The 25702-nt window shown below is 42.3% G+C and overlaps 2 protein-coding genes and 1 long non-coding RNA gene across 8 annotated transcripts in view; 1 reads left to right on the forward strand and 2 right to left on the reverse strand.

Moving 5' to 3' along the window:
* LOC144901101 (uncharacterized) overlaps window positions 1-912 on the reverse strand; it is an 88480-nt gene extending 87568 nt beyond the window's left edge. Inside the window, exon 1 of the long non-coding RNA XR_013629271.1 lies at window positions 208-912. This is a non-coding gene — a long non-coding RNA (uncharacterized LOC144901101). The remainder of the gene's footprint in view (window positions 1-207) is intronic.
* rfx3 (regulatory factor X, 3 (influences HLA class II expression)) lies at window positions 1-17054 on the forward strand. 3 transcript variants are annotated; one of them, XM_058053699.2, is made up of 17 exons: window positions 1-157; window positions 4739-4851; window positions 4937-5025; window positions 6426-6684; window positions 8193-8267; window positions 8441-8622; window positions 8692-8811; window positions 8883-9007; window positions 9094-9209; window positions 9961-10076; window positions 10154-10308; window positions 10394-10491; window positions 11457-11606; window positions 11691-11899; window positions 11970-12123; window positions 12197-12239; window positions 12897-17053. In XM_058053699.2, exons 2-17 carry the CDS (start codon window positions 4744-4746, stop codon window positions 13175-13177), a joined length of 2280 nt encoding a protein of 759 aa, XP_057909682.2. In that variant the 5' UTR covers window positions 1-157; window positions 4739-4743; the 3' UTR covers window positions 13178-17053. The 3 variants fall into 3 exon arrangements, with proteins under 3 accessions (XP_057909682.2, XP_057909691.2, XP_078650267.1); XM_058053708.2 differs by lacking the exon at window positions 1-157 and having other exon boundaries at window positions 3067-4851; window positions 10157-10308; window positions 12897-17054; XM_078794141.1 differs by lacking the exon at window positions 1-157 and having other exon boundaries at window positions 3067-4851.
* Window positions 15121-24485, reverse strand: smad4a (SMAD family member 4a). Of its 4 annotated transcripts, none has more exons than XM_078794144.1 (11): window positions 24212-24485; window positions 23111-23440; window positions 21989-22163; window positions 21880-21909; window positions 21406-21798; window positions 21259-21309; window positions 19363-19546; window positions 19123-19291; window positions 18909-19047; window positions 17953-18174; window positions 15121-17633 (listed from the first exon to the last, which is right to left on the reverse strand). In XM_078794144.1, the coding sequence occupies exons 2-10, from the start codon at window positions 23348-23350 to the stop codon at window positions 17963-17965; spliced, it is 1593 nt and encodes a 530-aa protein (XP_078650270.1). In that variant the 5' UTR covers window positions 23351-23440; window positions 24212-24485; the 3' UTR covers window positions 15121-17633; window positions 17953-17962. The 4 variants fall into 4 exon arrangements, with proteins under 4 accessions (XP_078650270.1, XP_057909705.2, XP_078650271.1 ...); XM_058053734.2 differs by having other exon boundaries at window positions 15123-18174; window positions 21406-21513; window positions 21595-21798; window positions 24212-24437; XM_058053722.2 differs by having other exon boundaries at window positions 15122-18174; window positions 24212-24474.
* Window positions 24486-25702: the final 1217 nt, after the last annotated feature.

Genomic DNA, 25702 nt, shown 5'->3' on the forward strand with positions numbered 1-25702 from the left:
TTTTCTAGCAACTGTTGCCCGGTGAGGCAGCAGCGCCATAGTCACCGTAGTCCTGGAGACTGTAACCCACCAACAACAACCTCTCGCTTCATCATTTACCACCACCACCACCTCCTCCACCACCATCCTCATACTCATCCGCCAGTCCACAGCTCAGGTTTGGAAACATCTTTTTTCTCCCTCCACTTATTTTGTGATTTTTCTTACCTGAACGCGGTGCTCGTGGTTGTTTTTTGTCCGGCGTGTGAAGGCGGAGGCTCGGGTAGCAGTTTGGCTAGCGAGGGTGTTTCTTTGTAACGTGTTAGCCTCCAAGCTAACACCGCCTCGGTTGTTTTGCTTTCTCCCAGCGAAAGGGAGACGCGTAAGTGGACATTGTGGTGGTATTCGACCGCCGAATTGTCTCTTTGGCTCATGTGTCAGAAATGTGTTTTGACGCTACATTTGGACTAAATGTAACTTGCGAGTCAGGTGCTAGCTCCGGGCGCTAGCTTACACCCCCCCCCCCCCTTCTTGGATGCTAGCTGGTCAGCTGGAGCAGGTGTCTCTTGCCTGCTGCTAACGCCTGGATTGCCCACCCCTGTCACAATAGCACCCCCCTTATTTGGAAGCTAATGTGCCATTTTTTACTGCCGGAATCAAATCAAATAATCTTAAAGAAAGCAAAGCTATCTGAGCTGCGCTTACTTGTCTTTGATAATAGCTAAGCCATTACTTTCCCTTTTGTCTTGAGCAGAGATAGCAGCGCTAGCTCTCTCTCTCTCGCGCTCTCGCTCTCTCTCTCTCTCTCTCCACACCTGCCCCTCTTTTGTGGCATCAGATGCTGATAAGCTAACTGATAACACCGGGCTAAGTTAGCAGAAAGCTAACAATACCATGCATGTGGTATAGCGTTGCTTTTGAACCGTGACTGTGTGTGGCACGGAACAAAGCCACTTTATTGGGAACACCTGCACGATCTCGGGGGTGTTCTTCAAAGTGTGGCACAGTGACCCTCAGTGGACACTTTCTTATTTTTCTGGAGAATAAATTAGACATCATGACTAAAAAGCTATGCATTTTCCCGATTAAAACACAACTGAACTTGGCTGAGCAGCTTTGAAGATTTTTTATTTTTCTCAAGCTGCTGCGACTCCCCTGAAGTAGTCTGGTGCCTCACACTTTGAAAAGCCCTGATGCACCCACACATACAACATTCTGACAATTAATGCTCACTTAATTGTGCATTAGAATCAGTTTTCCATGATAACCACAATAATAAACTGGACGGAAAATGTGCCATTGAAAAATGCTATTTCTGATTCCATATTTATCTTAATAAACTAATAGAATAATTGATTAGGATTTCAATGTTTGCTTTTTATATCAGTCCACCAGGTGGTGCTACATTTTCCCATTCAAAGCATGAAGCAATCTCTTTACCTTTTCGTGCAAGGGTGATGCTGGTGTGTATTTATTACATTGATTATTTCATTTTAAAAATATATAATTATGTAAACATTCTGGCCTTAAAAGTTCTTCATCAATAGGCCTGCAGTGGTTGATTTGAATTGGGAGGGAAATATTTTCACGATATTATATAATATAATATTGTGTCCATTTGACTTAATGTTGCATCATTTGTGGGTGGATGCTACAGCTGTTATCTCCAATTTCCCATCTTGGGGAAAATAGAGCAGATGAGGGGCGTATACAGGTGCACCTCCTCAGGTCACAGCAGGACCACCATGGTGTATTTAAAGGCACATGCGGAAGAATTGCAATGAGAGTGCAAGTTGACCGCATGAAATCAAAGCAATTAGGTTAAAGTACCACGGTACTGAATAATGCACACATATTGATCTGTTGGCATTTACAAGCCAAAAATGGGTCATGTATTGCCCCTCCCCTTAGCATAATGTCGGGGAACTGCTAGTTATCAGATCACGTTACCTCTTACCTGTCATCTGCCGGGGCAGGGATAGCAGCAGCGTGCCACCTGCCACCCGGATCCTGTTGCATTTCTAATCACTAAAGGAGGGACTGATTAATTCAATTATTCAGCAATGCATTTTCATGGCTCAGCAGAATGCAGCATGTTGTTTGCGTTCCGTGTCCCCTTCCAAAACAGACATTGTAGATCGTTGCTAAAAAAGTGGGAGAGATGGCGTCCTGGCCTGAAGCCACATCTGCCAATTAAGCTGAACAGGATCTCATGACCGCATGAGTCAGGACTTTGTATTTATTTATTTATTTAGTGTTCCAATGGCAATGTCAACTCAATCTGTTGAGGTTATTCTGCGTATTCTGTTGACCCTGTTTGTAGTTTACCAAGGCCATACTGCTAAAAAGAATTTTGAAAAAGTCATTCACATCATATATTACATATTATAATATGATGAGATAAAAAACAAGCAAGAATAAGGTCGCATTATTACGGGAGAAATGTCTTGATGAGAACAAAGTCATAATGGTAGGTGGAAAAAAGCGATATTAGCAAGAATGAGGTCTTTTTTTTTGAGAAATGTCATAATTAAGAGAATAGTGTCACAGTATTACAGGGAAAAAAATGTAATGTTCAGCCAATGACTGCATAGTCGACTAGTGGTTAGTAGGTTTGCCGCACAGTCAGGGGATCAAGGGTCCAAATGGTTTGGGCATCTTTGTGTCGCGTTTGCATTAAAATCATGGGGTAGTTCAGCGCCCTGCCACATCCCAAAAACATGCACGGACATAATTGGATACTCTAAATTGTCTAAAGGTGTGATTGGGTGTTTGTCTGTGCTCAGTGCCGGGAGCCAGCTTTCCCAGGACAAGCGTTATAGAGAAGGGATTGATAGATGTATTATTTGAAAAATAAAAACATTTTTTTAATGCATTTCTCCTTTAAGTTTTCTAATTATTTGACTGTATTGTCATGTTTTTTTTCTAGTGTGACACTAATATCCTCTTTGTTTGACTAAAATGCAGTCACCTTGACTTGGTAGCGTGTGCATCTTCAATATTTCCAAGTGTGTGTGTGTGTTTAAAATAAGGGGAACCTTGCACTTGTCATCGCTGTTTGTGGGGTGCAGGGCAAAAAAAAAACCATGGCCCTCCTCGGTTGCTTTTGTTCCTGTGTGTCTTTGTCGGGCTTGCACTTGCTTGGTGGAGCACAGCGTTTAAGTGGGCCACAAGGGAGTGTGTGCCTGAATGGTGAGGCAGAAGGTGTGTTTAGTGTTTGTGGAGGGGGTTGGGGTGAGGCAACCCGGGAATGTGTTGTGATTTGGGGGTTTTTTTTTTTTTTCTTTCTGTGGGGGAGTTTTTTTTTCTCCATTTCTATTGATGTGATGTTAAGATCACATAATGTAATAAATATGTAAACAAGCGCTATGATGTTTAGCATCATGTCTTACAGAAATAGTAAGCACCAATCACCCTCCCCGAGGTGTTGGAAATAGCCTACTATTGATGAATCTCTGCATAGGCCCGAAAAGGAGTCAATTTCTTTTTATTTCCTCTCTCTCACGTTTCTACATCTCGGTTCTGAAGATTATTGACTCTGCTTTGTATTTTAACTTGGAGGTCAAGCACCCTAACTGCTAATGCAAGTGAAAGCCCATAGAAAAAGGGCCAGTGTGATCTTGGATATAAAAAAAAAATGGGAGGGGGCAGAAAAGCCGTCTGTCCCCGGAGAGAGTTGAAGCTGTAAGGAAACCCAACTTAATTAACCAAGAGAGGTTTGTTCATGGAAACTGTGATGGGGAGGAGGTGGCCTTCCCCTGGAGGCAATGGCTATTTAGCAGCCTTATTCCTCTATTATTAGGGCAAGCGGATCATGAATAACTCTTCATGACAAAATGTCAGGCATATGCTGCGTTCTACTCTGTACTATTCGACAAAGTGGCGTCTTCTTACCCAAGCATCTGTTGAGTAAAAGGTGTAAATTGAGATTCTTGGTACTTTTTCCCCCGCTTGACAAAGCAACGAGAAAAGCAGCATCTATTTGGAGTTTGTTACATATTAACTTGCTTTATGGCCGCTAACCTGGAGACAAGACCATGTGCCACTGATGCATGAGCGTCTCAGAACATTGAGTACCACCCGGCAAGAGAACAGGTGCTTCGTGGCTATCGATTCGCCCGAGACGGATGAGCCTGTTATTATGAGGCACCGGCCTCTCATTGTGTGCTGCCATTTGAAAAGGGCTTTGGTTTAAAAAAAAAAAAAAAAAAAAAAAAATCAAAAGTTTTTAAAAAGTCAACAATTCTTCTACAAAAGGGGGCCACATTAAAAATAATAAAACATACTGCTACCGCAACAAAGCAATCATTTTAAGAGGACGTAAAGCCTTAAGACATGGACACTGATCACCTTAAACACAGAATGAAACTAAGCCAAAACAAAGAACTTTTTCTCCGTAATATTCCAACTTTACTCTTGTAACATTGCAGTGTTGTTAGCCTCTGGAGTCAACATAATTGTACTAATAATAGACAATTAAATGGCTGACTATGTAGAGTGATTACTATTGAGCTGTGTCTGGTTTTGCCAGTCTGACAGGTGGCATAAGGTTGTGTTCGTGCAAGGCTATTTTTAAGAGATTTTTCTCAACTATGGGCTCAAAAAAGTGAGAGTACAAACATGCATTCAGTAGTTCCACCAACCATAACTGCGTTGTCAATGAAACTTGAAGTATTTCTGTGTACAATGACTCGAGGAAATGGGAATAACACACACAAATTACACACAACAGAAATCTAGATGAGGTTTGTCTTATTAGGCGCCATGCAGACCCCTGAAGCAGGCGCCGACTCCAACTCCACAGTCCCTATCCAGACCACCGTGCCTGTTCAGCCTGCGGGCTCCACCCAGCAGCTGCCTGTCCAGCAACAGGTAACATCACCCCAAATGTAAATGCTACATTATATTTTTTTTGTATCTGGATCTTTTATTGTGGTTCTTGGCCCTTGAATTCCAGACACAGACTGTTCAACAGGTCCAGCATGTTTACCCAGCACAGGTGCAGTATGTGGAGGAAAACAGCGGCGTCTACACCAATGGCAACATGTGAGTCATGCACACACACACGTTACCAGGGATTACAGCCTGCTGGTTCACCTCTCGAGTCTTCTCGCACATGTCATTCATGTCACAAGCACATGGCATCGTTCGGAGCGAATCCAGACACCTGAACATGACCAGAAGTAGGACTCTGGTTTTAAGTCGTGAAGGCAGCGGCGGTGGCTTAGCTGGCCCTCAGGGTTGGAGCAGCGCGGTGTCGCTAACGAGCCAAGACGTGGCTGCATGCTCAGACATCAACATGCGTGTTCGACTCCAGCTACTGGTGGCTTCAGTATAATAGCTTAGGACACGGGTGTCCAAACGTTTTCCACCAAGGGCTGCACACATACATTATAAAACACGCTAAAACCAATTAACTTCCAGTGTATTTGTATAAATAAAAAGTTACACAAACACTAAGTAGGCCAATATACATTATTAGATGTTATGGAGGGAAAAAAAATAATAATTCCAGACTAATGTGAGGACTAAATGCTATGCTATTGTATTAATTTTAATTTATTAATTAGCAATTTTACTTTATTTAAAGCAGGGGTCTCAAACTCAATTTACCTCCGGGCCACTGGAGCTAGGGTCTGGATGAGACTGGACCGCATCAGGTTTTCAAAAAAAAAAAAAACGCATTTATTAAAAACAAAAAAATGAATAAACTTTGCTTTGGTTCCGATTTTCTACAAGAAAAGCTCTGATAAAACATTCCACTGTTCTAAAATATCTTAATTTTTATTTTTCTACACAAAATAAGATGAAAAATAAATAAACAAAATCAATCAATCAGTAATAAATAAATACAATAATAATAAAACAGCAAATAATAAAAACTTTTTATAAATATATTTTTTTTCAGATTAAAATTAACTTAATTAAGTTATTTAACCTTTAACATGAACATTAATCAAACGTAATAATTTTTTCTGGTTACATGATACCATACAGCATCCATATAAAACTTGCGCGGGCCGCACTAACATTAAACTTTCATATCAAGGCGGGGGCCTCAAACTAGTGTCCTGCGGGCCACATTTGGCCCATGGGCCGCGTGTTTGAGACTCCTGATTTAAAGCCAATATTTTTTTACATAGCAAAACTTTTTTTTTTTCTTGTAACTTTGATTTTCTTTTCAGTGCGGCTGTAATCTTTCCGATACAGGCCATGTATGGCATGTCATGGGCCAATTTAAAGAACTAGCTGCGGACTGCAGATGACTCAGAGGCCGGACTCTTGACACCACTTGCAATTATACCAAAAAATTAACAAATGGACAAACAACCTCCTATGAGATGTAATAAATGTCCAATATATATATTGAACATTTATATATAAATATATAGAAAAACAATAAAACACTTGAAATCCCCTTATAAATTGTGCTCTCTTCCAAACAGAAGAACCTATTCGTACTCCGAGCCACAGCTATACAGCCAGAACAGCGGAGGAAGCTACTTTGACACACAAGGGAGCTCGTCTCAAGTGTCTACAGTGGTCACCTCCCATGGCATGGCTAGCAACGGCGGAGGGGGCAGCGGCGGCATGAGCATGGGCCTGGCCGGGGGTCAGGTAATCAGCGGTGGCTCCGGGGCCTACCTCATGGACAACGCTGGAGCCCACCCAGCAACCCAAACCGCACGGGCGTCCCCGGCTACCGTAAGTGGCACCGCATCTCGCTCACCTGCTCACCTGATTAGCTTTTCTTACAGACAATATCACTGAACTGCATTAGCACACTCGACACACTAAATTAGCACTGACACATAATCTATACTCACAACCTTGAAAGGGGTGGCCTCCATTCCGGCCACCACACCTCAAATACACGCGTCCTTTTTTTCCCCTGCGTGCCATTATGTGGCTGTATTTACATTTCCTATTGAGAGACACTCGACCACAACACATACATAACAAGTGTCAATTATACTAACCCAATGCTGAGGGTGAAAAGTTATTTTTCTTTAATGCATTTTTGCAGCTTTTTGGAATTGTGTGCCAAATGTAATGTGAAGTGTTGCTTTTTCCCCCAATTTCCCTGCTTAGTAAAAGTGGTTAGATAACGATTATGCAATTTGCACTGGAGCAGGGGTCTCAAACTCAATTTACCTGGGGGCCACTGGAGCTAGGGTCTGGGCGAGACTGGGCCGCATCAGGTTTTCCAAAAAAAACAAAACAAAAAACGCATTTATTAAAAACAGAAAACTTTGCTTTGGTTCCGATTTTCTACAAGAAAAGCTCTAATAAAACATTCCACTGTTCTCAAATATCTTACTTTTTATTTTTCTACACAAAATAAGATGAAAAATAAATAAACAAATCAAGACTAAAGAAAATCAATCAATCAGTAATAAATAAATAAATATAATAATAATAAAACGGCAAATAATAAAAACCTAAACCACATAGTTGCCGGGTAGACATTATTTTTTTCAGATTCAAATTAACAAAGCATTATTAGAGCCCTGTAGACATGACAAAACACGACTATAGTCACATTTATACTCTTTTTATTTGCAACATATTGCGCAACTGCAGGGTCTTGAGACACATGCTAACTCGCAAACTAGAGAGCTAGCGACCTAAACAGTAGCCTCCAAGTTATTTCCTTTAAACTTAAATAGCCAAAAACTTACCACTTCCACACGGATAGGGAGGATAACTATTAACAGTTATTTAACCTTTAACATGAACATTAATCAAATCTAATATTTTTTTCTGGGTACATGATACCATACAGCATCCATATCAAACTTGCGTGGGCCGCACTAACATTAAACTTTCATATCAAGGCGGGGGCCTCAAACTAGTGTCCTGCGAGCCACATTTGGCCCACGGGCCGCGTGTTTGAGACCCCTGTACTAGAGTCTTGTTGTGTCTTGTTCATGGGGTGATTGTAATAGTTGGATCTGTACTAGAGGGACCTGGAAGGGTTAGTCCTCTGCAAGGGTACTATTAGTATTAATAGATACAATGCCTTCATGTGTCTTAACTAAGCAAACATTTCTTTTCAGTTCTGCTCTGCTCGGGTTTACTAGTGCTTGTTCTCTGGTGCTCTTTCCTAGATTTTATTTTTCCATCTATTAACATCATTTGTTTTGATCTTTCTGGCTTTTGTTTTTATTTCTCTCTTACATTTTGTTGTCCTGTGCTTGGTGCGTTGTCAGATTGAAATGGCGATTGAGACGCTCCAAAAATCTGAAGGTTTATCCAGTCAGAGAAGCTCGCTGCTCAACAGCCATGTAAGTTGCAACGCTTTGCCTCTTTTCGCTCTCTTTTCTGGTCTCTTTTCAGTTTGGTGGTGCCGCTTTTGCCTCCTTTGCTTAGCTGGCTTTATTGGGAGGGGATTTTCGGATTACAGACAGGCGCTTCCTAGGTCTTTTGCATGTCGGTAAAACGGTTGTCTTCCCTGCAGCTGCAGTGGCTGCTGGACAACTACGAAACAGCAGAGGGCGTGAGTTTACCACGATCCACCCTCTACAATCACTACCTGCGCCACTGCCAGGAACAAAAGCTGGACCCAGTGAATGCAGCCTCTTTTGGGAAACTCATCCGCTCTATCTTCATGGGACTCCGTACAAGGCGCCTCGGGACAAGGTAGGTTCTTGTCGTGTGTGCACCTCATCTGTCTTCACGCTATGTGACGTCGCGACTTCTGTCTTGCAGGGGCAACTCCAAATATCATTACTATGGTATACGTGTCAAGCCTGATTCGCCACTCAACAGACTCCAGGAGGACATGCAGTATATGGCCCTCAGACAGCAGCCAGTTCAGCAGAAACAGAGGTCGACTCTCGTGCACACACGCATGCAGTCACTGCTTTGACGCCATTAAACACGGCGGCGCGCCATTTCAGATTCAAGCCGGTGCAGAAGTTTGACACCAGCTCGGCAGAGAACTACTCAAGCGGGGGTCACAACCAGCCGGGCGCAGCCGAGCAGACTGTTATTGCACAGAGTCAGCACCACCAGCAGTTCTTAGGTCAGTTGTAGCCGCATGAAAATGATCCAGATTGTCCTCTTAATCATTACACGTCGCAACCGATTTAACTGTCGCCATGGAAACAGATGCATCGCGGGCTCTCCCTGATTTTGCGGAGCTGGACCTTGGGCAGAGCAATCCGGAGAATATCAGTGCGGAGGACGTGAAGGCTCTCCAGTCGCTTTACAGGGAGCACTGTGAGGTTAGATAACGATGTCTCTCACTTTGCACACTTTTGCGCTAATAGTTCATTAATAAGGGAGATAATGGGTTCCCATCATGTCTGGCAGTGCATTTCATTTCCATGATGATAAATAAATATTCTCGGTCATTTCATACTCAGCCAGGGAATGTGCGCTACAGCTACTTTCCAAAAGGAGACAACCTGTGGCTCTTAACACTTACATGTTACATCCTACTTTTGGAGAATTATCAACACGTATGAGTGAAGGGGTACGCATGGAATGACAAAAAGGCTCTAGGGGTCCATAGATATCTGGGACGACACCGCTTCCCATTCATTTACTTCATTAAATTCCACATCCATAAGACCATCATTGACTTTCCTTGACATGCTATACATATGTATTACGTTCCTTTTATCTGTTGTTTTGTTGAGAAAAGGTTGGAAATGATGAACGACAATTTGACAAATTAAAGACAGCAATCAAACTTCATCTAGATTCACACTTCAGGAAAGGTCACGCGTGTTTACAGTGAGATTTTGCTTTTAAATGCCAAGTGCTGGCATTTTGGATTTTCTCAACATCATAAAGTTTACATTCAAAGTTTAGAGAGCTGTGATTTTACATCAGAAAACCTCAGCTCATAATACCCCACTAAAGAATCAACCTAAAACGACTGTATGCAAATTACATTTTACTGCATAAAGGGACTTCAACTGCTAAACGACTACTCACTGTTTTTTGTCTTTTTGCTTGGTACCGTCTCAGGCCATCCTGGATGTGGTCATCAACCTCCAGTTTAGTCTCATTGAGAAACTGTGGCAAACATTCTGGCGTTACACTCCGCCCGACTCTGTAGAGGGCGCCACTGTAACAGAAAACAGGTGTGAAAAAAAAGTGGTCAATGTCATGCTAGCTTTGTATATTAAAGTAAATGTGATATTATATTTACCTTGTGCAGCAGTATAAGTGAAATCGAAGTCCGGCTCCCGCAGCCGCAGCTGCTGGCGCTGTGCCGAAACGAGGCGGTGCTCAAGTGGATGAGCACCTGCGACCATCTGATGTACCAGGCCCTTGTGGAGATTCTCATCCCTGATGTCCTGAGACCCATTCCCAGTGAGTGACTGAACCAGACACCCCTAACCCACCTTTCTCATCAACGTCATCATAAATGATCACATGACTGTCTTTTGCTTACCAGGTGCCTTGACTCAAGCCATTCGCAATTTTGCCAAAAGCCTGGAAAGTTGGCTGAATAATGCCATGAACGTGATCCCACAGAGGATGATCCAGACCAAGGTGCCCAAGAAGTTCTGTGATACCATTTGTAAAATTAACTAGTAATATAATCAGTAAACACTTTGTGAAAGGTCCATCTATTTAGTGAGAAAAGAAGCAGGAGAATGACCAGGATAGTAAAGTTAAAAAATAAATGAACAGGGTTATTCTATATTGCAGGATGTGATGTTCCACACCAGTCCTGTAGGTGTCAGTAATACATAACTTCCAAATATCTATATCAGGGGTCTCAAACTCAATTTACTTGGGTCTGGGCGAGACTGGGCCGCATCAGGTTTTCCAAAAAAAAAAAAAAAACGCATTTATTAAAAACAAAAAAATGCTTTGGTTCCAATTTTTTACAAGAAAAGCTCTGATAAAACATTCCACTGTTCTCAAATATCTTACTTTTTATTTTTCTACACAAAATAAGATGAAAAATAAATAAACAAATCAAGAATAAAGAAAATCAATCAATCAGTAATAAATGAATATAATAATAATAATAAAACGACACATAATAAAAACTTAAGAAACCACATATAGTTGGTGGGTAGACAAATTATTTTTTCCAGATTAAAATTAACAAAGCATTATTAGAGCCCTGTAGACATGACAAAACACGACTATAGTTACATTTATACTTTTATTTACAACATATTGCGCAACTGCAGGGTCTTGAGACACATGCTAACTCGCAAACTAGAGAGCTAGCGACCTAAACGGTAGCCTTCAAGTTATTTCCTTTAAACTTAAATAGCCAAAAACTTACCACTTCCACACGGATAGGGAGGATAACTATTAACAGTTATTTAACCTTTAACATTAACCAAACGTAATAATTTTACATTTGGCCCGCGGGCCGCATGTTTGAGACCCCTGATCTATACGATCATGATGATTAAAAACACTTCTGTATTCATTATCCTGATTGGTTTAGCAAATAAGCTAGTAAGTTGCCTGACCAGGGCCTCTCCTTTGATTAGGTTGCCGCTGTTAGTGCCTTTGCGCAAACACTACGCAGATACACGTCTCTGAACCATCTGGCTCAGGCGGCCCGTGCCGTGTTGCAGAACACGTCACAGATCAACCAGATGCTGAGCGATCTCAATCGCGTCGACTTTGCCAACGTGCAGGTTCGTGTAACGGCCGACACACATTACCGTTTCTTCTCCCGTCCGAGGCGCAGGAACTCATCGCTGGTTTTCTATGCCAAACAGGAGCAAGCGTCGTGGGTGTGCCAGTGCGAGGAGGGCATGGTTCAGCACTTGGAGCAGGACTTCAAGGCCACGCTACAGCAGCAAAGCTCCCTGGAGCAGTGGGCGGCCTGGCTGGATAACGTGGTCACTCAAGTGCTGAAGCCCTATGAGCAGCGGCCCAGCTTCCCCAAGGCGGCCCGGCAGTTCCTACTCAAGTGGTCCTTTTACAGGTGGAAACTACATCAATGCACCGTGTGGCAAAAAAATAGATACTCACTCTTTTTTTCCTGTTTTGGTCAGCTCTATGGTGATCCGGGATCTGACACTGCGCAGTGCTGCCAGCTTCGGTTCATTTCACCTGATCCGCCTGCTCTACGATGAGTATATGTTCTACCTAGTGGAGCACCGCGTGGCCCAAGCTACTGGAGAGACGCCCATCGGTGTCATGGGCGAGGTATGACCGCTACATCAGATTTAGGATGATTCCATCGGAGAACCCTGAAAACGGTTTTGCTTTTCACTTCCAGTTTGACAGCCTCAACAGCCTGTCACTCTCAAACATCGATAAAGGTACGTGCATCCTTACAGAAACATCTTTAGTCCAGTCTAGCTAGATTCACTAAAGCAGGAGCATACCCCATTCAGGACTGAGCACCTACAAACTAGAAATTAAAAAGTACTAAAGTGTCGTTAGTTCATTCATTTTCTACTGCTTTTCCTCACGAGGATTGCGGGGGTGCTGGAGCCTATCCCAGCTGTCTCTGGGCGAGAGGCGGGGTACACCCTGGACTGGTCGCCAACCAATCACAGGGCACATATAGACAAACAACCATTCACACTCACATTCATACCTATGGACAATTTGGAGTCGCCAATTAACCTAGCATGTTTTTGGAATGTGGGAGGAAACCGGAGTACCCGGAGAAAACCCACGCATGCACGGGGAGAACATGCAAACTCCACACAGAGATGGCCGAGGGTGGAATTGAACCCTGGTCTCCTAGCTGTGAGGTGTCGTTAGTATTTATCCATAAGACATTGTAGCTTGTGTGCATAGATGCTGAAAATGTCCTGGAAAACTATTTCAGGGAAAGAGCGGGAAAGCTTTGGTTGGTTTGCTATTACGTGGAATATCTCCTTCATTCGGACTTGAAATGGAACTGCCCAGCCAACATTTTAGGTCATCCTACATCCTCCCGAGCATCACTATTTTCTCTCCACTCACAGATGAAACGAGCGGACTGGATAGCGATTTGGATGACGAGCCGGAAGAGTCGGGGGAACCCCTGGCCAAACGTGAGAAGTCAGAACACGAGGTGATCCAGGTCATTCAGGTCGGCGGTCTGGAGGACGGATCCCACCCTGTGGTGGGCGTGGTCCAGCCCGGCGTCCTCCACTCACTGCCGCAGCCCCCGCAAGACCACAGCGAGCACATCTTAACCCCCTCGGCCGGCACCCCGACCATCCGCCACTGCAGCGCCACAGGCAACACCTACGCCTCGGTTTGATGGTGTGAGAGGACATGTCTGACCTTGTCTCGCTTTCCCCACATATCTGTGAGCCTCCATGTTTACATCTCTTTTGTCTCTGTCTGCACTCGGGTCGACACAGTCCAGCCCGGTCCATGCGGAAGAGCTCTTGGGGTATTGATACCGTGGCTAGGATGCTGCCTCTTGTATAAGTCTTTGTTTTAGCAGCAACAAATGGAGGAAGATGACACCGCTTGTCTATAAAACAGGGTTAAGCTCTCACGAAAATCCTTCAAACTACTGATGTCTCTGAGCTCCAATAGCCCATTGTACATAGATGTACTGTACTTTTTGATTAGTATAACCCAAAAACATGGTGCTATCATTGTGTTGGAATTAGTTGCTGAACAAGAACTATTTTGGACGATTGTATGTAGCTGTTATGTACGGCATTGGACCAACCACGATGGGGCGGTAGCCTTCATATATCACAAGCTGCATAACGCTTTTAGCCTCCACTAAAACGGACCCCCGTAAGGAATAAGTGCGCTGCTACTCTTGTAAATAGGAGGAAGACATCAGTTGTACAAATCCACATCCTCTCACCAGTAGACTATTATGCACTCAATACATAACGTTTGCCTTTTGTCCACGTTAATCACAAAGAATTCAGCCTGCTGGACATGTTCCCGTTTTTTGCAGTTTTCTTTCTCAATCAAATTTACTACATTTACAAAAAGGACCAAAAACAGAAAAAACAACAACCCAATGAGAGGCGGCTGAGAATGAGCCAATAGCTGTGTGCCATGTCTCAGAGCAGAAGGAATGTCAGGGATTTAATGTACCTCCGCTTTATCACAGTGCCTTATTCCAAAATACTGCTGTTCTCAGTGTCCTGACTAGCCACTGTCACCCCATCTTTTCTTTACTTTTTTGGGTTCCTTGATTTGTTTTGCTTTTTGCAGCATTCCCCCAACACAGGCTAGGCTCTTTTGGTTGGTTGGATTTGGGCTGGCTCATCTTTGTTTCGACCGAGGGATGCAGTCACAGACACAACTGTTGCTTTCGTCGGGATCAGCGCCGCTAAGCTTCTTACATCTTTGACTCATGATGGTTGGACTCATCCCTCCTTTCAGTCCTGTTCCAACTCCTTTCTTCTGTATCTCCTTTTCCTAGCCATAATCCTGATTTTTTTTTTCTGCTCTCGGTACATTTTCTCCTGGTTTGTCGTCTGCGGTACCGTACCTCTTTTCCCACCCTTATTCGTGTTCCTGCTTTCTCCCTCCTGCCCTCACACTACTGCTACGGAACCCACTCCTGCTTCTGCTCTCCAACCCTCATTCCTGCTCCTGTGCCCACTCCAGTACTGTATATCTCCTCCCCCACATTTCCCATCCCTGCTCATGTTTGCTATCTCAGTTCATACCCCTGCCCTCTGTACTAATGTCACTGCTCCCGCGTGCCCTCTTTCTTCCTTTTTGCCATCCAACTCCTGCTCCTTCTGCGGGAATGAATCTACTACTTTTCCGACCCTATTCCTGACCCCACTCTTGTTCCCGCTTCCACTCTTTCCTCCCTTCAGGCTCCGCTCCCGCTCCCACTCCATATCTCTTGCAGTACGGTATCTCCTATTCAAACTCCCACTCCTGCTCCCACTCTGCCTTGTCGAGGCCTATTGTTGCGTTCTAGCCTTTGTTTTGGGTGAAGTGTGCATGGTGTTGTTGTGTTCTACTGTCTGTTTTTGGTGTGTGTGTGTGTGTGTGTGTGTGTGCACATCCATAAGTCACCCTACCTCAAGCCAGTGGTGCCAGCCCCCCCTTGACACATACAGCACAGTCTGTCCAAACCCTATTGCACAACACCACAGCGAAAAAACACACTTTTCTTAACACAAATTTCCATTCCTGTTCAACACCCATCAAACACGTCGCCCAAGCTCCCCCTCCCCCCCACTTCTGGTCATCTTTGTACAGTGGACCAAAAGTAGATATTTTCTGATATTCAAAGAAATATATAAAAATCTAGATATATATGTATAGAATATATATAATATACTTCTACAGTACATTTATTTGTTGCTTTTGATGGATGTGATTGTTGCCAAGGTAGCTGATGTACGTAAGTAGACTGTGAAAAAGGGAAGAAAAAAAAAGGCACATGGACTACTGTACCATCTATACTTGAACTGTTAAAGCCTTCTAATGTTGTGGACACTACTGAGATTAATCCTCCTAAATAGGAACTTTTTTTGTTTTGTTTTTTTTGTTGGAAAATGGTCTGCACCATTTCTCTGCGATTATTTATTCTATTTATTGTGTTTGGCTCACCACGCCCATGCCATACAGTCAGTGGTCCTGTTTTAAGGAATGATAACCCTGCAAAAAGTGCAGAGCTACTGTACAGAAGGACCAGGTGTAATCTTTTTGTTTGTTTACTTACAATTTGTTGGCCTTAAAGGAGGTCAAGATATGCTTCAGACAGGACTGCACTGGATCTTTGCCTTACTCTTACACAAAGCTTCACCAACTGTTGAGATGAACAGAATTCTTCAGAAATTAAGTGATGAGGCTTTGCGTTGTGATTTTAATGTAAATCTCAGCTCCCTTTGTTGTATAAATCCACAACACGTCGATGGTAAACTTATTTGTGCCTGATTATCGGGGGGGGGGAATGGCTTTGCTTTCTTCAAAATCGTATGGATGTGCTTTCTGGTCTGTGCTGCTAGATTTTTTTTTTGTATGTTTTACATTTTAGTGCCAGACAGTGATTTTTTATTTCTGAGTCTTAAAAGCCTCACACAGGACTAATGACAATGCTGCCAACACATTTTTCTGTGTTATTGTTAAAAAAAAATGTATTTTTTTCTTGTTGGATTTGTCTGTACTAAGAAAATGTCCTAGCAGAAAAAAAGCTGTTTCTTTTTTGCAGCTTCACTTGACCCATAGCAAGACTCCAGTGCCTTTTAACTCCCCCTCCAAAACCCACATACGTTTTTGGGTCCATGCCATCAGAGGCATTTTGTTGCAAGGGCAGCAGCATGGACTTGATCTGAGCTGGATTATTATTTATTGTAACGAGTGTGGTAGATGATCCCTAAAGTTTTTTTTTCTCTTTAAATTTGTATAGAACTATCAATGGGAGTCATGTAAGTAAACATTTCTTTATTCCTCATAATGATGGTGATTTTTCTTGGTTTTGTTTCTGGATGCTGTGATCTGTTTGTTTTTGTTTTTTTTGCTTGGTTTTTGTAGAGGTTTTCATCAAGTGCCATTGGTCTTAGTGAGTTGTGGCCATCTGTAGCACGCTCGAATGCAAGCACAAGCATTTTGGCAGTGACGTTTGGGAGCTTTTGTTTATTTCAGACAAAAAAAATGTATATATCATGAAGTTAAGGTTTATTTATTTGTCCTGACCATTTGGTTATTTTCCCCTCTTCTTATATCTGATATAATATATACACACCAATTCCATGTCTTTCTTTCTGTGTGCCGTTTTTCCCTCATATATACATATATATATATACATATATATCTTTTCAACTTGGCGAGCGTGTGGGGTAATTTGTATCGTTGTATTTTGCATAAAAACAAGGACTTTTATATTTATAAAAGACGTTATCATTTATTTAGTGTGTCGTATTGCTGACTATAGAAACCTAAAAAAAAAAGACACATGTAGTTTGTTTTTTCTGAATATTTCAGATCTCAGCTCAGGCTAGCTTCTTTTTAGTGTTTTATTTTTGTTTTTTTTCCTTAAAAGTTGTGACTTTGTCTTTGCAGTAATAAACGTTTTCTTGTTCAATGCCTCGACTTCCTTGCGTACAAACTCCACCTAAAACCAATCATGTTTGCCCATTACATTTTTATTCAATCATATTCATACATATTAACACTAATATAATGCATTCATGATGTGCGTATTTCGGATGCAAGGTATGCCTGTAATAAAAGTTGAGCTGCAAATTTTGTGGTGCAAGAATAGTAGAAAATACTGCACTTTTGTTTGATCAATTGTGCCGAGCAGGGGAAACAAAAGGAAACGACTGAAATGACTGCATTTGGCATCAATATGGCTTACATTTCCTCTCACAGTCCTCGCTTATGGGATGTTATGATGTACTGTGGCGAGTTAGCTCATGATGCATTTTGCGTAGTTCCGTAGCATTTAGCAAAACTACGCGTGAGACGACAAACTAAACAATATTAAAGTGCTATGGAGATGATCATCAGTTTAAAACATGTCAAGTCTGGAAAGGGCTTTTCAGCATCTCACAAAAGGTATATTAAAAAAAAAAACTTTCAAAAAATACATATGAGAACATGAGTAAAATCCTGATATGACACGAAAAAAAGAGTAGGATGGATTGAAAAACTCCCACTTACGTGAAGCCACATGAGAGTCTGGAGAGCCAGTGGAAGAGGATGAGGAAGACTGGACCAGCAGAAGACTCCAGCTGAAGCCAAGCAGGGGCATTATAAAGCTCAAAACAGGGGTTCTGCAAAGTTTAAATATTAAATACATAAAATGTCTGCATAGGGGCGAGATGTAGCATTATGACGTTGATGAAATTGTGGATAAAATTATGTGGACTTATGGATGTGCTTATTTCCTCAAACAGTGTGTTTGCTTGATTGATAAAAATGCTAGTTGTCAGTGTACTGCAGCCACACAAGTCACACTCTGTAAGCTTAGACTATATGGACTCTACAGTGTCTTGGCTTGTCATCCTATTGCCCGACACGGCTCGTTGTCCCTGTGGCTGTACAGTCCTCCTCTCCCACCCTTTTAAAAAAAATGTTTTTGTTCAAGCTCACGCCTTGAGACTCAGTCGAGAGGCTGGGGGTCAGCGATGGGCATAGTGTGAAGAACCTCGTCCAGGAGCTGCAGGGCACGGTGTAGATGAATCTCAATCCAGCAGGGCGTCTCTTTGATGCTTTGTCGGGGGTAGTCGGGCCCCCAGCCCTTGACGAAGCTCATGCGCAGGATGCACAGCCGACGCAGGTCGTCGACGCCGATGCCTGCGGCCGCAGACAGGCCTTCGGGGGGGGAGGCAGCAGATATTTTGAGACAAAATTAGTTTGACTTGAGGGTCCAAATGTACCCTGGTCCAAACAAGTACCCTGAACCTGAGTAAAAAGAGGACAAGATGGTATAATGCACTCTGCACCAGCTGTGTGCAGTAGGCTGCTAACAAACATACGTACTGACAACCCCAAATTTAGAGGAAAATAGATTTGTCCATATCTAAGCCACACTGGTCTGGAAGATGCACGTGTTCACGTCATAAAATATTGCATATTATAGCGCACAACTCTGTGAGGATCAGGCAGCTATGAGCTATGAAAATGCATACCTAAGAAATATACAAACATTTAACAGTACGAGTACAAAAGCTTTCCCATAATACAATGCACGTGAGTAAAACATTTAATTGGAGGACCAGCAGTACAGAAAATGGAAAGATGGCGCTGCAATGCTGCCTCTGTCCACCAGAGGAGCCTGGAGCACAGAGTTCAGAGGAAGGCTGACGTCACTGCAGCACCGCAATGCGTTGCCCAGACATTGCTCAGGCCTTATGGGAAAACTGAGAGTTTTGGGTTTTTTTTAAAACTCATATTGATACATCTTTCTCGGGTATACCTTTTGAGTGTTAAGTTGCTGTGTGATGAGCTTACTGTGATGAGCTTACGTTACAAAGTCAGAGACTTTGTAAAGCACAATCACAAAAGACAATTTGACAACAACTACCTGAGCTACAGGAGTTACTTACTGATGGCCGGAGCGATACCGCCCACAGAACCAGGCCCGGGGATGTTCCCAGCCACTGCTGCTGCCTGAGCCGCCGCAGCCGCTTGAGCTGTCGCTGCCTGCTGCTGCATCTGCCTGTGGCACTGCCGCAGGTCAAACACCTGGAGGGGGCCAGGACAAACACTCAGCCATTGAGTTATAACACATACGACGGGCTTTTGCTTTCCATGCGTCACCTTGATGTAAGCGCTGGGGTAGATCTTGTGGACGGCGTCCCCAGGTGCGCGTCCCGCCTCTCTGTCCAGGTAATAGCTCTGCACAAACACTGCATGGTCACTCAAACAGCGTACCCACACGTCTCCTTCCCCTTTGCACTCCAGCTGCACGCCTTTGCCAATGTGAAGCCTAAGAAGCGAAGCAAAAAAAAAAAGAGGGGTAAATGATGAGGCTTAATGCATGTGAAAGCAGCAAAATACCTGGCCCTCTCAATGTTCTCCGTTCTGTGGACGTTGCTCAACTGGCCCAGGCAGAAGCGATCTCCTCCAGAGGGGTCCACGTAGCCGTCCACGGTCACTATCGGGCATGTGGAGGGCACCTTAAACGTTTCGCCAACCTGGACGTCCATTTCAAAGTACGCAATGGAGCACCAATATTCTGGAGCTGTGAAAAAAAGGTCAAATCAGCTGTTGAGGGTGGAGCCAAACATGTATATATATCATGTTTGTGCATTAGAGGGTGCTGCAGACTTTGCGTAAATATGCCAGGGGTTCAACAGGTGGTTGTCAAGCGTTGACCCCAGAAGGGCGTACAAGTATTTAACCGCTTTGTGTGTGTGAATGCTGTTACCATGTTACTTTTGGAATGATGCAGTTATCAGACAGCACATTCATCGTGTTGCAGATGAATAAACGGGTGACGCTGCATCAAAAACAACCCTTTGGATTCATTTTTGCAGCCCATTAGTCGCCTAGCACATCAAAACCAAGCAGCAAGGGACCAACACTTCATTAGCATAATACTCGACTGGCTATTATGATACACAAACACTGTCATTATTCATTTATTTATTTATCTGTCTAAACCGCAAAGAAGACTTGGGAGCAGGCAATAATTGGACAGAGGCTGTTTGTCTCCTAAATGTGAAACGTCATTATATATAACAACTTGATTTTTAACTTAAGTGGTTAGCATGTTGGCCACACAGTCAGGAGATCGGGAAGATCTGGGTTTGAATCTCCTTTGGGCATCTCTGTGTGGAGTTTGCATGTTCTCCCGTGCGTTTTCTGCGGTTTCCTCCCAAAAACATGCAAATTGTCCATAGCTATGAATGTGAGAATGAATGGTTGTGGCGTGTGATTGGCTGGAAACCAGTCTGGGGTGCACCCCGCCTCTCGCCCAAAGTCAGCTGGGAAAGCTGTGTGAATGCTGGCTGCAATGCTTCCACTCGCCGAGACACAGAGACCGTATGACTATTTCATGGCATTTTGTAATGGAATAATCGCACCAAGGAGCACAAACCAATGCACAGAGTGAACTCTCATTTTGTGACTAATTAACTCTTGCCACATTTAAACCCCTAACAAATTGCACAACACAGCAACAACAAAACCAGTTAAGGAGAAGCTAGCATAAGTAGCGCTTGTGAATTTGTTGTAAACAGGACGGCAAGTGTAACACAGATGTTTTACACACACAACTAAAGTGCAGTTATAGGTAAGTTACGGACAACAACCACCAGGTTCAGGAACAGCTTTTTCCCAACAGCTGTCTCCTTGTTGAACTCTGCCCCCCATTGCCCACCCCTTCCACTACTTACATCCCCCCGCTGATCTATGCCCCCCCCCATCACTTCATTGCACTATTGTACATATTACTATATCTTGTTGCATTCATAGACCATACTGTTTATAATTTATATAATCTGCAATAACCATACTCTAGTCACTTCATTGCAATACTGTACATATTACTGTTATTATATATTGTCACATCCATACTGTTTATAATCTGTATAATCTACAATAGCCATATTATAGTCATTTATATCCCTGTACATATCCTCACTGTATTATAGTCATAGCCTGTTATAGTTTTTTTTACATAGATCTGTCCATTTTTTTCGACATTTACTTACTACTAAGGTACTTATAAAATTGCACTTCTGGTTGGATGCTAACTGCATTTTGTTGCCCTGTACCAGTGACATGAGCAATAACAATAAAGTTGAATCTAATCTAATCTTATCTAATCTAATAAAGCTGCTGTTTGACCCTACAATACAATAGTTTATGTATACTATGAACCATGCAACCATAGGAGACTTGCCAATAAACTGATTTGAGGTGTTAATTTGTGCATGTATAGTAGCTCACCTGGATGGTTGGATATCGGGGGCTGGAATGCTATTTCATTGCTAACGGGCCCTGCAGGAAGGGGAAAGGGATGTTGATGTACAGTACACCATTAGCTGTCAGCTAAATTATCAACAAAGAGTAGAAATACAGAACATATATACATACAGTAATGTCCTGTATGAGGCATAGGTGTATGATGCTGTAGATGTCCATTTTGATGTGGAGGCACCGCAGGGGTGAAGCTGTTGTTTCTGCTCCAGTTGGGGTTGGAATCTGTGAAAACCAAAAACAGGTCAATAATAATCCACTGGGCTCTGTCATCATTAACAGTGCTTAGACATGGAGGTGACTCACTCGAGGGCCCAGCACTGATGCTCGAGAAGGCAGAAGTGGAAGCTGAGCTGCTTCCCTCCGGTGGAGGAAGTAATGTGGGGCTGCTGAAGGTTTCTTGCGGACCGGGTCTGGATGGAGGATGCTGGATGGTCTGCAGGTGGCTTTCAGAGCTGGGATGAGATTGCTGGTTGTCATAGTCATATTCGTCTTTCACCATGAGTGGACCTGGGAGGAGATAATAATAAGCAGACTTACGACTGGCTTGATTTAATATTAAGATTAAAATGTAAAGATTGAGGAGCTTACCTGAGCTTGATAGTGTCAGTCCTGATAGGTCTGTGAAAATATTACAAAATGTGTCAATCCTTCATTGCGTGATTAAAAACTGTCACTAAATGTATGCATGTGTACATACCAATGCCTGGGGACACCACCCTCTCATAATGGTATGGATTGACACAAACATTGTCACATTTGAGGTCAAAGGCATACTGGCAGTATTTGACGTGTTTTAATTCATTCTTATGTAGATCAGGCCACCGCCACAGTCGCGCATAGACCACATGGGGGAATCCTTTACGCCCGGCAACCTAAAAAAAAAAAAAACAGTGTCGAGTTGGGTCAAGTCTACAGCTTGTTAATGAACACCCCAACCTGATCTATCATCTATCAATCATCTCCCTCACTTGTCTGCTCCTCATTTAAAGAGAAAACTGCAATTGTTTTGGAGTTTTGTGAGCCGTGTGTGGTGAAGTTGGTCACTAGCCGGCTTGTAGCTAGCCAGTGTGTTGTAGCGAGGTGTCAATATGTAATGTTAATAATAATAATAACAATTTTGCTGTAGCATGGGTAGTATACCTTTTGGTGCTTTATTGGCGATATAACAGTCTGTCACTGTAAGGTGAAAAAAAGTTATCCTCCTATACCATGTGGAAGTGGTACATTTTGGGCTTATTACTTTGTCCCTCTTCTCCACTCCAAGTTTAGAATACGTACATTGGGAAGCTAACTAGTTAGCTCATTAGCATACTATGCTAGCACCGGCTGTCTCTATGTTCTTGCAGTGATCCGTAGCCTGAGAAAATGTGGTGTAAACAAAGAATAATAGGCATGTAAAGATGACTATGGGGTGTTATTTCATGTCTAATGTTAAAACAATTATTTTGAAAGTAATAAACAGGTTTCGTATGCTCCAACTACAAAAATATTAAATTTATTAATATTGAATCATACTTCAATTCTACTTAAATTCCGTTATCCTGGTCAGTTCTGGCACCAATCCACCGTGATAAACAAGGAATGACTGTATAGCATCATTATGTTGGACAAGTGCAGAGTTACAGTGTGTATATAAAAAGTTGACAGGCATAGACAAACACAGCTCATTAGCATTAAAGCTAAAGACACATAACAGTGGGTTTCCAGTAAGGGAAATCACTATTATGCGAAGTCTGGCACTAAAATATTTGAAAAATAGTATAATTTCTGACGTTTAAAAGAAAAGAAAGGCTCTAAAAAGACTTTGTTGCCTTAATACCTGTAGGCGGCCATCCAAAGTACGTTGTATGGTCACACACTTGCTGGGATGCGCTCCGTTGGTGGTGATAGCCGTGATGAGCGAATCCAGCTCATCTTTCTTCTCTTTCAGCTTCTTGACGAGGCTCTCGATGGCTCGCTTGGCAAAGCTCTCGCTCTCCCCCCCTTGCCGGTGGCACATCAGGCTGTGGACGATGCTCAGGCAAGCATCGTTGCTTGTGGGTGTGTTGGTGATGGACATCCTTCTCCTTTGGTTTCAGCCTTGGGGAGTTCCTCTCTCGTTCTCTCTCTCTCTCTCCAGTTTAAGAGTCAATACAAGTGCCTAAGAAACCTGAGACACAAAGAGAGGCAAGTGAATTATTCAGATGTGAGGCAGCTCAAATTAGGTGTGAAAGTTGCCAATAGAATGCCGTTCCAATCTGTTAAATCCATGCAAAGCTATTCTAAAAATTAACAGAAACAGTAATGATGCAGTAAAGCCTCTAAAAATTTTAAATATAATATTTGTTAGTATTTGTTAAGTGCAGATTTTAAACTGCTCTTGTAGGGGGGCTAATTATGCAGGTGTACCTAATGTAGTGGCAGTTTATGTGCAACAGTAATAAGGCTACAAACAATCAACATTAAATACCGACTGTTAAATTCCAACGAGATATAGTAATTTATTTTGTAAATTACAGTCAATTAGCGAATTAGTTGTGAGAAAGACTATAGGTACTTAGTAGTAGGGAAATAATGCATACATTAATTCATACAAATACAAATGCTTAAAGCTGAACATGTACTGTGAAACTATAGTATGTGTATATTTATAAGCGTAATTTTTAAATGAAATATTTTGCTGCCCCAAGTGTGCTAAGTTGCATTAGCTGGGCCTACAGTGTCTTCAAATAAAATATTTGCGTCTCGTAACAATACCTCAACCGGACAAGAAATGCGTTCACAAAATACTTTGACCACAAAAATTATAACTGGCAAGAAAGGAGGATAAACAGTTCCTAATTTCAGCTAGCGCTACTGATCCGTAGAGCCAGCTAACTAGCTCGCTCAGTGACGGCTAATGCTAATGCTAAATGACTTGAAACAACTTCCAGCTCACTACCTTTCTTTCTGTGAAGGACGGTCCTTTGCCGTTTAGCCACTCCGTTGAATGTGTTTAAATCTCCCAAGTGTAGCTTGTCGACTCTACTGGCTTAAAAACGTATACATGTGAGAGCAGTCGGCGATGCTAACAACAGCAGGTTTGCCGCACCGCCAAACTAGCCACGAAAATAAACAAAAAATTCCTCCCCACCCACACGAGTCACACTGCGCATGTGAGAAATGTGACAGGCTTTTGACCAAGACGCTAAATGAGTAGGACTGTTAAAACCTGAGCAATAGTTTGAAATATTTTTTCTTTATTTATTTTACTTTTTTCCTTCCTTGCTAATCAAAAATAAATTTGCTTAAAGCTATAGTGTGTCGGACAGCACTAACTTCGGCCACCGTACCGTTCGTTTACAACAACCGATGTTATAATGTTTTTATAAACCAATGTTATAAATCACACATACATGTCTTTGTTTTGGTCTTTTGGGACGTCGTTTTTCGACGTTTTGAGCCACGGCGCGTTTTTTACATTGGAAAAATCTTGTGGCACACCACTAACCAAAAATGTTATAAAATGTCAGCCTCTCACGTGCATTATTAATTCTATTGAAGGAACGAGGCAATCAGCCACGTGTTGCCACACGGACGAATATTACATTGCTCTGCCAGTCTTTGCACCACGGGCACTCGACAATGACATAATATTTGCTGAAAAATATTAATACATGTTAATTTATTTATTATTTAGTGATATTGGATAATTCCTCACGGCACACCTGATGATTTCTCACAGTGGTTGAAAATCACCGGTCTATTATATCAATGAATGCTCCAGTACAGGAAGTGTACTACGGAAGTGTGTAGAATAGAGAGTACCACCCATTCATTTCTAGTGTCTTGCGTTTGACTAGTAACTGTATCAGTAATGTTCATTAAATACTAATTTATTAACAGCTGCTGAAATGGTACAAATTGATCTAGAAGTGTGTGTATTTCTCCACGAACTGAAAGCTGGCAGTAGACAAAAACAATAGCAGGCAATTTTATTGGTTACACCTTTTAGTGGGATTCTATGCAGTTCTATGTCACTAGTAGCAAAATTATTAACCATACAGTCTTATTAAAAGAATATGAAAATTCTGCATGATAAAGTTTTTTTTAGTAGAACTCATGGTTTGAGTGGTACCACAGTTTGTTTTACTTTATCATAAAAATTAAACAAATATACCAACATTTATCTGTGTTATCTTTGTAAATGCAGATTATGCTGTAATGATGTATTCACCACGTTCCAATTTGTGCTAAAAAATATTATTATATATTTCAAATAATTTCCATAAAACACACTTGCTTTCATGGTCTTTTTATGTAGCATGACCAACAATAGTAAAACATTTCAGTGGAAAAACGCCTCAGAACTACCTGGAATTTTCTACTATTGAAATAAAACATCTCTGTAACACAAGTGCTTTCAACTCCGTTGTTTCCACTGTTGTTGTTA

Source organism: Doryrhamphus excisus, linkage group LG10 (assembly GCF_037039965.1).
Source record: "Doryrhamphus excisus strain RoL-2023G ecotype Guam linkage group LG10, RoL_Dexc_Guam_v1.1, whole genome shotgun sequence".
Lineage (NCBI taxonomy): Eukaryota > Metazoa > Chordata > Actinopteri > Syngnathiformes > Syngnathidae > Doryrhamphus > Doryrhamphus excisus.